The 18,361-nt window shown below is 36.0% G+C and overlaps 1 protein-coding gene across 1 annotated transcript; it reads right to left on the minus strand.

Annotated features, from left to right (window-relative positions):
• Positions 1–8,897: 8,897 nt before the first annotated feature.
• Positions 8,898–15,758, minus strand: LOC143055019 (uncharacterized). Its single transcript, XM_076228152.1, has 3 exons — positions 15,486–15,758; positions 10,708–10,857; positions 8,898–9,235 (listed from the first exon to the last, which is right to left on the minus strand). Exons 1-3 carry the CDS (start codon positions 15,739–15,741, stop codon positions 9,081–9,083), a joined length of 561 nt encoding a protein of 186 aa, XP_076084267.1. The 5' UTR covers positions 15,742–15,758; the 3' UTR covers positions 8,898–9,080.
• Positions 15,759–18,361: the final 2,603 nt, after the last annotated feature.

Consider the following 18,361-nt stretch of genomic DNA (forward strand, 5'->3'; position numbering starts at 1 on the left):
TGTGCATCTAACCACTTATCTTCAGAGTAAGAGTTGCGATTTGGTAGAAGCTGTACGTGAGTGTAAACTGATAATTGATCAATTATCAGACGAGCGAAACGATGACTCTGTTTGGGATGCGCTTTTTGATAAAGCGGTTACGATGGCTGACACAATTGAAGTCCTACCGTCCATGCCAAGAAGAATCGGAAGACAGGTCAACCGGGCTAACCACCCAGCTGACACTCCAAGTCAGTATTGGAAGCGAGCCTTGTATTGCCCCTTTCTTGACTATTTTATTGCAGAACTTACAGGACGTTTATTGGATAACTCTGATCGTTTTCAAGGCCAGAACCTTATACCTGCAAGTTTAGAATGGTTGACAGCAGAGTGTATAGACAAACTATACGAAACATATAGACACGACTTGACAGACAATCAAGGAACCTTTAACTCAGAGGTACAGAGATGGCAGAGACGCTGGTCGAGTCCAGATGTTATAGAGAAGCCCAAATCGCTGAAGGCCTCTCTATCAGTGACTAATAAGGAGCTATATCCTTCAATATTTGCAATTTTCGCAATCCAAGTTACAATGCCAGTAACTAAGTCAACTACCGAACGGTCATTTAGTTCATTACGCCGACTGAAAACTTATCTCCGTTCAACCATGGTACAGGACAGACTATCTTCGTTGGCCCTCATACATGTTCACAGAGAAATGGATATTGACACCGAGAGAGTTCTGAGATCATTTGCCTTGGCAAAAAATAGATATATGGACTTTGGATATTAACTAGTCTATACTTTAGTTTAAGTCTTACATGCAGTATTAACATTTAATTATACAGGCTCAATAAAATCACCTTGAAAACATCTTAGATTTATTTCCCTTACTTATAAGTCAAGACTTAAAAGTAGCCGTTCGATTTCGTATTTCCATTGTCATTTCGTCCAAAAGACTATTGATTCACCTAGGGTATCTGTGTTACAAATGACCTTCTACCATTGTCGTAGAAACCTCTCATTTGATTTTAAAATGACCCTCGTGAGAAACACCACGGGTGTCTTGCAAGAAGCAGGACCTGCTTACCTTCGGAGCACCACAGGTCGCCACATTTTTTCGGGGTCCGTGTTTTTCATCTGTAGTTAGTTTTCAATGTTGAAAGTTTTTGCTTGTCATTTTGTGTCTTATCTGTTCCCGGGTTTCCAAATTACGAAACCCACTAGGATGTTACTATCGTTTCTTGAAATATGGTATAGTAAGAAACAGATAGGGTATTTATCATTTTCATCATAAAATGGTCCAAAAAAATTTTCGCCTCGCTCCGTTCGGCGATATATGCTTGCACTTTATTTCAACTCAGCTACGCCCCTGGTTTGAAGCTAAAGTGCGTTTTTGATCGCGCCGAAGTGCGATGTCGTCACTGTGACGCTATCTTGTTGATAGCTACGCCGAAGTGCGATGGTGGTAACGCTGAAGTGCGATGGTCTACACAAACCTCATTTGCTAAGTTTTTTTTATCGATGTATAAGTCAATGTAAAATTGTGCTGAATCGAGGAATGTGTCAAAGACACAACAACTCGACCAAAGAGTAAAAAAAATCAAAGCGCTGTAAGCGCTGAAGGCAGTTAACCAAAAACCAAGGCAACCGTAATTATGAAAACTGTGGCAATGTTGCCTCAACATTAAACATTCATATATAATACATTCATGTTTATCTAATGATTTATTTATTAAGGCAAATAATTTATATGTTATCAAGGTTTCAAAAGCAATGCATATATCAATGTATATTTTTTTATGGTGAGTCTGCAGTGGTACAAGTTCCCAATGATTGCAGTTGTTCTACTTGGTAGTTAACCATGGTTTTATTTGACTGCTAGAAGTTCAATTTGACTTAGTATGAACATGTAATAGACTATGAATGGACTGGTTTCCCTGGAAAGAAAACTGAGTTTGTGTTCTATAGTACAAAAGTTATGAGACACGAATCAGACAAATGTTCACTACAACAGGGATCAAGGGTGAGGTCTGACTGACCTGCCCATAATAAATGTAAATGATTTGTTATTTTGTCCCATACATATGAATATATATAATTTAGGGGTGGGGATCTCAACGGTTTTCAATTTCTCAAACAGGTAGGGGTAGGCAGAGGATTTAGGGGGGCAGGGCCCCCCCTTTTTGGGAAAATATTTGGTTGCTTATATAGGGAATCCCTGAAGCGTCACTGGAGCGGGCCCCTCTTAGGTCAGTCAGTGGGCCCCACTTATGAAAATTTCTGGATCCGCCACTGGGGGTAGGGTGACCCTAGGGACTTCCCCTACATTTCATTTTATTTGTTATATCGTCCCATACATGAATATATATGGTTTAGGGGTGGGGATCTCATTGGTTTCCAAGTTCTCAAACAGGAGGGGTAGGGTGACCCAAGGGACTCCCCCTATATTTCATTTAATTAGTTATATTGATCCATACATGAATATATATTGTTTTGGTGTGGGGATCTCGACCGTTTCCAAGTTCTCAAACAGGAGGGTTGGGATGACCACAGGGACTTCCCCTATATTTCATTTGATTTGTTATATTGTCCCATACATGAGTATATATGGTTCAGGGGTAAGGATCTTGACCATTTCCAAGTTCTCAAACAGGAGGGTGAACAGTGACCTCAGGGACTCCCCCTATCTTTCATCTGATTTGTTATATTGTCCCATACATGAATATATATGGTTTAGGGATGGGGATCTCGACCGTTTTTAAATTCTAAAACAGAAGGGGTGGGGTGACCCCTAGCGACTCTTCCTATATTTCATTTGATTTTTCATATTGTCACAAACATAAATATATATGGTTAAGGGGTGTGGATCTCGACCGTTTCCAAGTTCTCAAACAGGAGGGGTGGGGTAACTCCAGGGACTCCCCCTATATTTCATTTTTTATTTATTATATTGTCCTATACTTGAATATATGCAGGGGCGGATTCAGACGGGGGAGGGTTGCGGGCTTGCATCCCCCCCTTAAATTTGCAAAGCATGGGTTGTTCTCAGCTTAATAAAGAATATTCCGATAATTTTACCTCAATTTTTTTTTAAGCCTCGCTCTGCTCGGCGAAAATTTAAGTTTGCGCCCCTCCTAACCCAAAATCCTGGATCTGCCCCTCATGTGGTTTAGGGGTGGTGAGCTCGACCGTTTCCAAGTTATCAAACGGGAGGGGGTAGAGTGGCCCAAAGAATGCCAACTATATATATAATATGATTTACTTACATTACGGTATATATAATATAGTTGCATTATTTGTGAAAATAAAGAATGAAACTTTCAGCTACTTTAATTGACCCTTCAAAATTGAGAAAAATCAAATAACCCCTCGAAATTGCAGTAATATGTTTACACTTTAAAAGCATCTCACATGCATTATCATCATTTATCATTTATAAAGAAAATTTAGACTGTGACCATGAACATGTATATTGTTAGATATACTGTTCCCAGCTGTCACGTTGTATTGGATTTTTAAATTAAAATTTGTCAAAAAGTAATTTTGAGTTTCTGAATAAAATATTTTTCTGCTTTTTCTTTCTTTTACCTATATCTTTTGGTTTACAATACTAGTGTTTATATTCATTTACCATGCATAGATATATTTTTCACCTGCTTGGATTTATTTTGCAAATGATCGCCAAACCCGGAATTACCCTTATCCGCTTCCGGAATCGGATCCGATTTTGTAAAATTTTGTCTTCACGGCCGCCATTGTTATGTGTTTACAATGTTGTTTTTGTCAATCAGATACGATTTTACTCGAATTTATACAATATTTGTCGGCGATTTTCTATATAAAGCTAGCGGTTGAACAAAATTAACATCGCCGTCATGAATAATAATGATAAAAATAAGTTTTTAGCTCGTTCAATTGGAGACTTTGGTGAACATGGTGAAAAGGTTTGCAAAGTAATTTCTTATTTTCTTTCAAATGTAAGGTCACTACGTCGGGCGTAGCTAGAAACCAACTATCCTAGTCGAAATTCCGCTTGCAAAAGTAGAAGATCGCGGACCTCGGACCACCGCTAATTTGCACACCTGCCTCCAAATTGAAAAGCTACGAAAATTTCTTTTTCTAATTTGAAATTGCCGCCAACAGCATGAACAGTTGAACTTATTATATAATAGACTACTGACGTAGTTGTACTGCGTTTTGATGACAAACAATATTCCTACGACTTTTGTCATTTGGGAAATCTAAACCTTTTGTGTTAAAGAGATTTTCGGCGATTAAAAATTTCATACAATTGTTCTTTGACATCTTAGCTAAAAGCACAAGTCATAATGAACTACACAAGGATTCTTAATAAGCACTACTTCCTATGTGTAGCTTTAAAACTTTTGGATAAATCGACGATCATTTAAGGTTTTTCTGGTCATTTTTTTTGTAATCCAGAATAAAAAGTATTAAAAAAGTGTTCAATTAGTTATATATAACATGATAGCAAGATAGATAATAACAATGGCAAGTATTTCAGGATTTATTGGGTAGAACACAAATCTAGGGTGCTCGCATAATGCAGCTTAACTGCATAAAAACCGCAGCCAACCAAATGGCTTTCAACACACCCTGGAGGCGGCCTTCAACTGGTCTCTAAACTAAAATGTGTACTAGTAATTGAACGTCATACTAAACTCCTTAACATAAAATGAACTAAACTTTAAAAACAAACAATACCAACAAAGGCCAGATGCTCCTGACTTGGGACAGACGCAAAATTGAATTACATGATTAGTAAGAAATCAACTCCGTGACCCTATACCTCTAGCTACTGTAGATTAAACGAAAAGACACAAATACACACAGTAAAATTCAGTTTATGAGAAGTACGGCCCGATGTTAGAATAGGTAACAAAAGACACCAATACACACAGTAAAATTCAGTTTAAGAGAAGTACAATGTACAGCCCGATGTTAGAATAGGTAACAAAAGACACCAATACACACAGTAAAATTCAGTTTAAGAGAAGTACAATGTACAGCCCGATGTTAGAATAGGTAACAAAAGACACCAATACACACAGTAAAATTCAGTTTAAGAGAAGTACAATGTACAGCCCGATGTTAGAATAGGTAACAAAAGACACCAATACACACAGTAAAATTCAGTTTAAGAGAAGTACAATGTACAGCCCGATGTTAGAATAGGTAACAAAAGACACCAATACACACAGTAAAATTCAGTTTAAGAGAAGTACGGTCCGATGTTAGAATAGGTAACAAAAGACACCAATACACACAGTAAAATTCAGTTTAAGAGAAGTACGGCCCGATGTTAGAATAGGTAACAAAAGACACCAATACACACAGTAAAATTCAGTTTAAGAGAAGTACGGTCCGATGTTAGAATAGGTAACAAAAGACACCAATACACACAGTAAAATTCAGTTTAAGAGAAATACGGTCCGATGTTAGAATAGGAAGAGAAGTACGGTCCGATGTTAGAATAGGAAGAGAAGTACGGTCCGATGTTAGAATAGGAAGAGAAGTACGGTCCGATGTTAGAATAGGAAGAGAAGTACGGTTCGATGTTAGAATAGGAAGAGAAGTACGGTCCGATGTTTGAATAGGAAGAGAAGTACGGCCCGATGTTAGAATAGGAAGAGAAGTACGGTCCGATGTTAGAATAGGAAGAGAAGTACGGTTCGATGTTAGAATAGGAAGAGAAGTACGGTCCGATGTTTGAATAGGAAGAGAAGTACGGTTCGATGTTAGAATAGGAAGAGAAGTACGGTCCGATGTTTGAATAGGAAGAGAAGTACGGCCCGATGTTAGAATAGGAAACAAAAGAGAAGTACGGCCCGATGTTAGAATAGGAAGAGAAGTACGGTCCGATGTTAGAATAGGAAGAGAAGTACGGCCCGATGTTAGAATAGGAAGAGAAGTACGGTTCGATGTTTGAATAGGAAGAGAAGTACGGTCCGATGTTAGAATAGGAAGAGAAGAACGGCCCGATGTTAGGATAGGAAGAGAAGTACGGTTCGATGTTAGAATAGGAAGAGAAGTACGGTCCGATGTTAGAATAGGAAGAGAAGTACGGCCCGATGTTAGAATAGGAAGAGAAGTACGGTCCGATGTTAGAATAGGAAGAGAAGTACGGTTCGATGTTAGAATAGGAAGAGAAGTACGGTCCGATGTTAGAATAGGAAGAGAAGTACGGTCCGATGTTAGAATAGGAAGAGAAGTACGGTCCGATGTTAGAATAGGAAGAGAAGTACGGTCCGATGTTAGAATAGGTAACAAAAGAAGTACGGTCCGATGTTAGAATAGGAAGAGAAGTACGGTTCGATGTTAGAATAGGAAGAGAAGTACGGTCCGATGTTAGAATAGGAAGAGAAGTACGGTCCGATGTTAGAATAGGAAGAGAAGTACGGTCCGATGTTAGAATAGGAAGAGAAGTACGGTCCGATGTTAGAATAGGTAACAAAAGAAGTACGGTCCGATGTTAGAATAGGAAGAGAAGTACGGTCCGATGTTAGAATAGGAAGAGAAGTACGGTCCGATGTTAGAATAGGAAGAGAAGTACGGTCCGATGTTAGAATAGGTAACAAAAGAAGTACGGTCCGATGTTAGAATAGGAAGAGAAGTACGGTCCGATGTTAGAATAGGAAGAGAAGTACGGTCCGATGTTAGAATAGGAAGAGAAGTACGGTCCGATGTTAGAATAGGTAACAAAAGAAGTACGGTCCGATGTTAGAATAGGAAGAGAAGTACGGTACGATGTTAGAATAGGAAGAGAAGTACGGTCCGATGTTAGAATAGGAAGAGAAGTACGGTCCGATGTTAGAATAGGTAACAAAAGAAGTACGGTCCGATGTTAGAATAGGTAACAAAAGAAATTAGAGGATAAGCAAAATGACAATTGAAAACTAATTAAAAAACTACTACTAGCAGTTACTGACATATGATAAGGGTCTTATAAACTTTTAATTCTAGTGTACGAGAAACGGGGAGGATTTATTTTGGTGGATAGGGGAAATCTACAAAAGGTTCTGTTAACGTACGATGGTGCGTGACATTCTCTCAATTCATTTGGGTCTACAGACGAACTCTTTTCATTAAAATGTTATAAACGAGGTACTCATGAGAGATATAACGTAAAGGCCTAGATACAATGATATTCCAGGATTATATCCACATGTATAGGCAATCTAAGAGTGTGATCTCTCATTTAGTACGAAACTGAATTAAGGACAGCCATAGACAATAATGAATGTGAATTTGAAAAAAAAATATTAAAAAATCTACTTATACTGATAAGTGAACGTCTCTAGAAATGAGGTTAAACTAGCGATCTTGCGTCAAATAGACCATCGCACATCAGCGTACGGACCATCGCACTTTGGCGTAGAACATCGCACTCCAGCGTCCCCATCGCACCTCCAAGCCTACATATATACCATATGGAGAAATACAACACACCCTTTGCTTATATGTCTATATACACGAAACGCGCGACTGTCGTACCAAACAATAAGCATCAAACCTTTATTTATTAACTCTCTTCTCGTACAATTTTGAAGGAAAAGAAACTCTTATGTGCTGTGGTATAACACGACTCACTGTGCACAGAGGGAAAGGACTCCAGTCAGTTAAAATACAATATAAAAACAATTTAAATATGTATACATTGTATTTTAGCCATGGCGTTGTCAGTTCATTTTCGATCTATGAGTTTGACTGTCTCTCTGGTATCTTTCGCTCCCCTTTTATGATTTCCAATTTTCAACTATCCACCCAAACATCGATAAAGTGGATGCAAGCAATTATAGCAACCGCATGGCCGTCTACAAACATGAAAAATATGTAACAATTTAAACGTGAAATCAGGCGGCCAAATGTATAATGAAAAACACGTGACAGACAGGGACCAAGTTTAACGACAACAAATGACCTACAGGTTCCTAACTTGAGATAAGAATATAAAGAATGCGGAGGGTAGAACATGTTTGTGAGCGCTCAACTCTCCCTTAACCTGGGATAGTATTGTTACAGAACCACATAAAAACAAACTACGCATCAGCAAGGGAAAACACAACATTAAAAACAATTCAGAAAACACAACATTAAAAACAATTCAGAAAACACAACATAGAAAACTGAATACTTAGCAAAACATACCCTACCAAAAACCGGGGTGGTCTTATTTTCAAAATCTGAAATAATAAAAACAATGACGAAGTCCCATACAAAAGTCGCATGATATGGTGGGTTAAGTGTTTTGTTTGCAGAAATCGTTAGTATCTTTATTGATATCGATAAGTGTTTTTTTCTTCTTTATCATGTAAGGAGTTAACCTTATATATGACCCTGGAAAAATATTTAACCCTCTAAAGACACAGATATCATAAATAAAACGAGATAATTTGAACAGATATAGTTGCGACTTATGATTTTCTTATCCCAGGCATAGATAACCTAAGTCGTATTCGGCGCAACCTTTTGGAATTTTGGGTTTTCAATGCTCTTCAACTTTGTATTTGTTTTGGCCTTCTGAATATTTTTATATGAGCGTCACTGATGAGTTTTATGTAGATAAGATGCGCTGTCTGGGGCGGATCAAATTATAAAATATGTCAAACAAATGCATCTAAACCTCAAAATGAGATATATTTTGATTGCCGACCATGCGAGGGCTGTATATCCAGTCAAGGTCGTTAAAAACTTCCATATTTTAATTTAAAATGTAACTTATATCACAGTATCCTATGTTGCAATTCGCCGTTTTAGAATCTTATGCATTCTGGGTAATATTTTCAAAAGCGTACAGTAAAAAGTTGTAATTGGTTTAAAACGTTCTAACAATGGAAATTCAACCAATGACGTTACGTTATTTGTATTTTGGTGTACGAACAATGAGATTAACCATAGTCCTTTATAATTTTATTGATCACATGTCAGCTGTACATATTCCAGGCGCCAAACCATAGGCATTTGTAAGGTATATATTAGGAATGTTTTATCTGAGACAAGTCCCCTGTGCGCTAAACACATTTCGAGAGTTCTTAGTTACTAGTATGGTCTCTCTCTCTCTTTTGGAAACGCTCAATTCGTCAAACGTCCTTTCTTCCCGTAATAAACGCAATCAATAGAAGTAAACCGGAAATGACGTGGACCGCACCACTAACCGTCACCATGACGAACGACCATGCCAGTCCCTCTTTTATAATGGCGCCATATATCATAATAGAGAGAAATGTACATCCAGCTGTAATGAAGAAGAAAAAACAATGTAAATATTTTTGGGAATTCATCATGTGATCTTTAGTGGAAGTGTTTAATGGGCAATCATACCACATATTCTTGTAATTACATACATGGAATCATTCTTACACGTTTCTGTGTATGTTACATTGTACTTTGGTCTTTTATTGCACTTCAGTGTTTCTTTGTATGTTACATTGTCGTTTGGTCTTACAGAGATATGTATATCATAGGTGGTATAAACTGTAATTACTAACAATCAACGAGGCTATAGCCGAGGTCTGATAGATGTATAATATCTTATGGTATAAACTATACTTACTAACAATAAACGAGGCTATAGCCGAGGTCTGATAGAGATATTTATATCATAGGTGGTATAAACTGTACTTACTAACAATACACGAGGCTATAGCCGAGGTCAGATAGTGATATTTATATCATAGATGGTATAAACTGTACTTACTATTAATAAACGAGGCTATGGCAGAGGTCTGATAGAGATATGTATATCTTATGGTATAAACTGTACTTACAAACAATAAACGAGACAATAGCCGAGGTCAGATAGTGATATTTATATCTTATGGTATAAACACTACTTATTAACAATAAATCAGGCTATAGCCGAGGTCTGATAGTGATATTTATATCATAGATGGTATTAACTCTACTTACTATTAATAAACCAGGCAATAGCCGAGGTCAGTTAGAGATACAATGTATGTATATCTTATGGTATAAACTGTACTTACTTATAATAAACGAGGCTATGGCCGAGGTCTGATTGAGATATGTATATCTTATGGTATAAACTGTACTTACTAATAATAAACGAGGCTATGGCCGAGGTCAGTTAGAGATATGTATATCTTATGGTATAAACTGTACTTACTTATAATAAACGAGGCTATGGCCGAGGTCAGTTAGAGATATGTATATCTTATGGTATAAACTGTACTTACTAATAATAAACGAGGCTATGGCCGAGGTCAGTTAGAGATATGTATATCTTATGGTATAAACTGTACTTACTTATAATAAACGAGGCTATGGCCGAGGTCTTATAGAGATATTTATATCATCATGATCATAGATGGTATAAACTGTACTTACTTACAATTAACGAGGATATAGCCGAGGTCAGTTAGAGATATGTATATCTTATGGTATAAACTGTACTTACTTATAATAAACGAGGCTATGGCCGAGGTCTGATTGAGATATTTGTATCATAGTTGGTACATTATAAATTGTACTTTCTAACAATAAACGAGGCGATAGCCGAGGTCTAATAGAGATAAGTATATCATAGATGGTATAAATTGTACTTTCTAACAATAAACGAGGCTATACCGAGGTCTGATAGAGCTATTTATATCACAAGTGTTAAAACTATACTTACTAACAAAAAACGAGGCTATGGCCGAGGTTAGATAGAGATATTTATATCATAGGTGGTATAACTATACTTACTAACAATAAACGAGGCTATAGCCGAGGTCAGATAGAGATATTTATTTGCTGATAGTTTCTCTATAAGCATAAACAAGATGAGTGATACAGTCGCTATAAAGGATGACAAAACACCGAGACAGGCGAAAAATCTCACTGCTTGCATCCAATCTGAAAATATAAAATATGAATATTCAAATAAAGGCAACAGTAGTATACCGCTGTTCAAAACTCGTAAATCCATGGACAAAAAAAACAAAATCGGGGTAACAAACTAAAACTGAGGGAAACGCATAAAATATAAGAGGAGCACAACGACACAACATAAAAATGTAACACACACAGGAACAGACTAAGCATTAGACAAAATTAGACAAAAAGTTGTTATAAGGAACGGTAATACAATTGTTCATTTACACCGTTGACTGCTCAGATGCGTCGTCAGCATTTAAGTATCTTCCAGGGAACGATATTCAAAATTTTTTCATTAAATGCGATTCTCGCTTATAGTTTTACTAACTTTTGTGCATATTAAAATGATTTTATTTCTTGTAATTTCGTCTCCTTATTCATAAACGAAAATTCTTCAAGAAAAAAAAAAGACCCATACGAAAGTCATATTTTTTATTGAATTGTATGCATGCTGTAGATAATGCACTTTCTTTTGTAATTGATTATTATCCATCACTATCACTATCACTATCACTATCGCTAGGGCAAAAATAATCACGAATATAATGCCTACCCATAGTTTATAAAATTGAGAATGGAAATGGGGAATGTGTCAAAGAGACAACAACAGAACCATAGAACAAACAACAGCTATAAAGTATATACAATTATTTCTTAAATAAATTTCGGATGTATATTCTGCTTTATTCAAAGTTATTTTCATAGTAGTTGTCAATCAAATTCTGTAGGCTTGACGCCTTACTAATATGTTAATTTACAACTCAGTTATATGACATTTTAAACACCTTTACGTTTATTAAAAAAGAAATAAGTAAATTGATGTAAATTGAAAAAATAAACCAGTGTCAGTTTAATGATCTAGCAAAATTACATTTGATGTATAACATTTCGTTGTCCTCTTTTTCTTTAGGTACTAGTATTTCGCGAAAATAAGGCTCGGGTGCTTTTCTCAAAAAAACTCTTCGGTACCGTCAGCTCAGTAGTCAGAGATATGATATTGAAATAATATTTTACCATCAAAAGGTTCCAAATCCATCACACAAGGTTGAATTTGAACGACTTAAATGTTTAGCAGTGGATAATCTAAAAGGGGGAAAGGGGGCAGGGGATGGAACCCTTCATTTTTACAATCAATGCTTTTGAATGGGACATATGATTAGAGCCCCTTCTTTAATCTTGTCCCCCCCCCCCCCAAATAAAAAACCAACCCTTTCCTCTTTTAAAAAAATGGTTGGATTCTTCATATAGCTCTTTTAAAACTTGTTTCAGTACATCTCTGTCGTTTAACGTTACATGTACCAGCAACGGCGATAACAATACATGCTGCCACATAACGTACATTTACAATTATAGTTTATAGTTTATACATCCGAAAATTCGTTATCTATATAAAAAAAAAAATTGAGTGGGTCATGTGGACATCATCTTCGCTAGTCAAGGCGGTTACGATCCACTTCCCCCTTCTGGATGGTAACTTGTCGACAGTTGCATTACAGTAATAGCAATTATACAATGCAGTCTTGTGTTACTGTGTATCATATTTCATCTCCATTTCGTGTTTGTTTGTACATAAATTAGGCTGTAGTTTACTCGTTTGAATTGTTTTACATTTTGTTACGCCAACGCCTTTTATGATAGCTTGCTATACGGTATTGGTTTTGATCATTGTTGAAGGCCTACGTCGCCCTACGTCGATTGTTGAAGAACCGCCCGTCAATCTAAGATTGCTAAGATTTACGTCATATGGTTTTTGTGGATAGTCGTATAATTGATAATCATACCACATCTCTTTATTTTAAATACACTGTATACATAGTGTTATCACACTCAAACATCAATATTCGAATGCTAAAGTCTTTTACAAGCTCTATAGATTAAAAGTTATGCGTTTACTTTTCTACATTGGCTAGAGGTATAGGGGGAGGATTGAGATCTCACAAATCCCGCCGCATTTTTGCGCCTGTCCCAAGTCAGGAGCCTCTGGCCTTTGTTAGTCTTGTATTATTTTAATTTTAGTTTCTTGTGTACAATTTGGAAATTAGTATGGCGTTCATTATCACTGAACTAGTATATATTTGTTTAGGGGCCACCTGAAGGACGCCTCCGGGTGCGGGAATTTCTCGCTTCATTGAAGACCTGTTGGTGACCTTCTGCTGTTGTTTTTTTCTATGGTCGGGTTGTTGTCTCTTTGGCACATTCCCCATTTCCATTCTCAATTTTATATCATCTCCATTCCGATAAATATAGTGCAATTTCTACTATTTTTAAATATATTTTCATTAGGTTTATACATTCATTTTTATGCCCCACCTACGATAGCAGAGGGGCATTATGTTTTCTGGTCTGTGCGTCTGTTCGTCCCTTCGTCCGTTCGTTCGTTCGTCCGTCCGTTCGTCCGTTCGTCCGTCCGTCTGTCCCGCTTCAGGTTAAAGCTTTTGGTAAACCGGGTAGTTTTTGATGAAGTTGAAGTCCAATCAACTTCAAACTTAGTACACATGTTCCCTATGATATGATCTTTCTAATTTTAATGCCAAATTAGAGTTTTTATCCCAATGTCACGGTCCACTGAACATAGAAAATGAAAGTGCGAGTGGGGCATTCGTGTACTGAGGACACATTCTTGTTTATTATTAAATTTGTATGAAATAATCTAAATTTTCGAATACTTGAATCTAAAAATAAAGGAAAAAGTAGTATATATATATATATATATATATTATTAATTCGTATATTTTAACAAATTTGATTCGTTTATGGATAGTCACATGTTAAACTATATTGCTGAAGGTAGAGAAAAAACGGCGGAAAGCAAAAAGCATATTTCACAGCAAAAAGCATATTGCACGGTTATTTTCATCATATCTAAAAACCGATACTTTGTTACGTCATGAAATGAATTTCAGGATATTTTTAAACGATCTTAAACGTTTTGAAACAAATGATATCTGTGATCGATTTGACGTAAACAATCTTCAAATACATTAGATGACAAACAAACAAACAAATAACAACTAATATTTTGTTATTGTCAAGAAGACAATATGATATATAAAATTCCAACAAAATCAAATGACGCTTGGTCCGAAATTAATAATATAGCCTTTGTATGAGGTCAATATATATATCCCTGTACATTGGTTTATTACTGCATAGCATACTTTCACTGAACGTCAACTCTGATGGGTAGTTGTCTCATTTGCAATCATACCACATATTCTTATTTTCAACTGAATTATAAACTAGTGTAGAACACCGTCAAACGCAAATATCAAGGATAAGAAATTTGAAAGAGGTAGCCAATGTAAATGCTAATAAACAATAAGACATGTGATAAAAACAAAAGTGTAAAAGAGGGGCAAAAGATACTAGAGGGACAGTCGAACTCATAGTTTGAAAACAGACTGACGCCGTCATGGCTAAAAAAGAAAAAAATTATTTCATGTCGGTTGAGAATAAGATTCTCTTATTGGATTAAAAGGGGTCACATGACATTCATTATACTTCAGTAATAAATTCCATTGGTCATTAACAGAAAAAACGGACCAGAAAACCGGTCGTTAACGAACTTTTACATGATAATGACCGGTGGGGCGTGGTTTCCGTCTGATAATGACCGTTGGGGCGTGGTTTTCGTCTGATAATGACCGCTGGGACGTGATTTCTCTGTTAATGACCGGTGGGGCGTGGCTTCTCTGTTTAGAGATATGTACCTTTTATAAAACATGTTCCTGTTTTTAATATTACATTTGAGTTGTTGAATTGTTTATTATATGTTTTCGCTAATTATAAAATTAAAAAGAACTTGATTAAGTATTTGTATACTGAAAAATTGCACTAAAATGAATGGCAGTATTACTACGACTGGTCTTCACACTTTGCCATAGAAATCGTAGAACTACTCGAGTTCGCTGTAGGCATTTTGAATTTATGAGAATTTTCCAAAACATGGTTTCTCAATGAAATAAACATAATAGTTCTTGAAAAAACTGGTCATTATCGTGATACATGGACTGCCCGTAGGACAGTGATATTGACTGCGACAGCGATAATGACCTCGCCTTCGGCTCAGTCATTATCACTATCTTACTCAATACCACTGTCCTATGGGCAGTCCATATATCACGATAATGACCAGTTTTTCAAGAACTATTATATAAATAGTACACAAGACACAACATAGAAAACTAAAGACTAATTAAGCTACACGAACCCCACCAATAACTGGGGGATATCTCATGTGCTCTTTGGGGGCAAGCAGATCCTACTCCACATGTGGCACCAGTCTTACATACAAAATGTAACCTCCGTACACACAAAGTGTAACCTTTCCACACACAATGTAACCATACTTTCGCACAAACTTGACAGCATAACCTTCTTGCAAACAGAGTGTAACATTGTTTCACACAAAGCGTAACCTTCTTACACACAATCTTTTTGAAAGTGTAACTTTCTTTCACACAAAGTGTACCCTTCTTGCATGTACAATGTGTAACATTCATTTACTCAAAGTATAACCTTCCGACACACAAAATGTAGCCACCTTAGATCACCTTAAACAAGGTGTAACCTTCAGTAATAATTAAACTCCCACCATCCCTTCATACCTCTTCCCGCCAAATCAATATCTGCACAGATACTATTAATACATCTTCTCCAGAGTCCTTCGTCAAATCCTTGAATCAGTAAACCAACTTCGTTCCTCGACTCGGCAACATATTCAAAATGTATAGCTCTCCAGTATGGAGTGGATAATCCTATTACAAGAATAAGGAAACCACATATTTGAAATATCAAAGATATTTTAACAAAACTTTGTACTTTCTCATGGTCGGCCATTTTGTTTTGGACAATTGTAAACATAGATTTATGAATAATAATGCAATTATTAGTACATGCATTGTCATAAGGCGTGATATGAATACAAAAAACTTAATATATTGGCTAATAATTGTGTATATGTAAATTACATCCCCGAGGACATTAACGTGTCTTGTCGTTGGTTTATACTAATTATAAACACTATATCTATAGAAATCAATTTTATTGTGACAGTTATTAAATACTAAAGAATATAAAAAGAAACATGATGTTCATTAGGGAGCTACCATTTGATTTTTAAAGGGTGAGGGGGGGAAGGGGGGGGGGGGGGCTAGGATGAAATTTGAAAAAAAAAGGCAGGATGAGTAACTTGGCAAAAAAAAAAGGCAGGATGGCAATTGTTGTAAAAAAGTCAAGATAAGCTAAGAAAAAAAGACAGGACCGAATAGCCTGAAAAATAAAAAGGCAGGACAGAGATTACAACTAAAAAATAAGGCAGGACACAATTTTTCATCCTAGCCCCCCCCCCCCCCCTTACCGTCGCCTATATCGACAAAGTAAGAGTCAACTATAATAGAAATTGAAAAGTATTTGACAAAAAAAAGGTTCTTCTATATAAACATTCCTGGTTACATCAATTCTTTCATATTCTGACCATTTTAATTTGCATTCAACATTTAAACACAGAAATGAAAGTAATTGGTCTTCAACACTGCGAGAAAATCCTGTACCTAGTAGCGGACTACAAGTGTCCCATAAACAAAATGTGTACTAGTTCAGTAAAAATGGATATCATACTAATCTCCAAAATATACAAATGAACTAAGATAAAATTTAGATAAAAACAAACATACATGATGCATGCATACAAGACTAATTAAGACCAGATGCTCTTGACTTTGGACAGGCGCACAAATGTGAACTTTTTGCAGTGGGGTTAAACATGTTTTGTAAAATCTCAATCCTCCCCCTATACAGATGTAGGATAAACAATAAACAGTAATACGTACAGTAATGCGCCACATGCGCTTGGGTATATGAAGCAGATATTTTTTTGTTTGTTGTTGATTAAAATATTCAGTTTCTATAGTTATAATATTCCGTGCATGTCTCACCTTGCTAGTTGCAATTGATTTAAATGACTCGGAGAAAACCCCAAATTTTATTATCCATACTAAGAAATCTGAGTTTCACTGTCCCTCTGATATCTTTCGTCCCTCTTTTACTGCTTACATCAGAGTAAAAATCCCGTGAAAGTAACACGTAATGAATTTACCAAAAATGGTCTTACTAAAACCATAAAATACTTAAATACTTAAATTATATAAATATTTCGTTATATGATTAATTTAATTTTTAAGCTAAATCCTAATAAATTTGAATAAAATATCACTGAGAGTAGTAATTTTATTTTTCGTGTTGAAGATGATCTGTATGGTGCGGTATCTTTGGGTTTATCTTTGGGTACCATAAGAAACCACATTTTTTTTTAAACGTGACCACGAAGCTTAATACGACGACATTCATGATTGGAAAATATAATGGTTTTCCAAAAATTTGCATACAAATATAGCCGTGTGTTATCCGTTTACTTAAACTCGTTAACTAGACGCCTTTTTCGATACTGTGCACCCTACTACATGTAATTAGCTCCTGTAATGAATTGACGATACTACATGTATATTATTAACAAAATGAATTATTAAAACAAAACAAAAAACAAAAAAGACAGGAAAGATTTTGAAATTCACGTAAAATATATTTGTATTGACATAACTTAATTATTTAAAGTATCAAAGCATGACACTTTCGATAAGCGGAAACACATTGATATGATTAAATGTCTGAGGTTAATTATGTCTCATAATTACAGAGGTCATATGAGGTCAAAGGATACTGGAAGGGGCGAAGGGGGTCAGGAAATAACTAGCCATTGTTTAGACGGAATCAAACAACATTTTAACCGGTATAAAAAGTTCCTTGTAAACGTTTGACCAATATTTCATAAATGACACTCTTTAGGTAACATATTGATATAGTTAAAAGAATAAATGCATGAATAAACAAGAATGTGTCCATAGAACACAGATGCCCCAATCGCACTATCATTTGATATGTTCAGTGGACCGTGTAATTGGGGTAAAACTCTAATTTGGCATTAAAATTAAAAAGATCATAGCATAGTGAACATGTGTAATAAGTTTCAAGTTGATTGGACTTCAACTTCATCAAAAACTACCTTCACCAAAAACTTTAACCTGAAGCGGGCTAGACGGAGGGACGGACGGACGGACCAACGTACACACAGACAAAAAAACATAATGCCCCTCCTCTATAATGCAACTCGTCTAAACATCAACCCAACAATGTTTGATCTTTAAATACAGTACATGACATATAAGGCATGGAGATGTTATTGTTACAGATGAGCTCAATTTTGTTTGATCTAACATTGTTGGGTTGATGTTTAGACGAGTTGTATATACATAATGTACACAGCCATGTATCACCATCATTGCTGGTGATCCGATGGATAAATCTGTGGTAGAGTTGTCACTGATTCAGACGTACTTAAATATGATTATTTTCTGTGACTGTATCTTGCATTAATTTGTAGGATCCTTTACTATAGATAATTGAGCTGATCTGTAACAATAACATC

This window comes from Mytilus galloprovincialis, chromosome 12, assembly GCF_965363235.1.
Source record: "Mytilus galloprovincialis chromosome 12, xbMytGall1.hap1.1, whole genome shotgun sequence".
Classification (NCBI taxonomy): domain Eukaryota; kingdom Metazoa; phylum Mollusca; class Bivalvia; order Mytilida; family Mytilidae; genus Mytilus; species Mytilus galloprovincialis.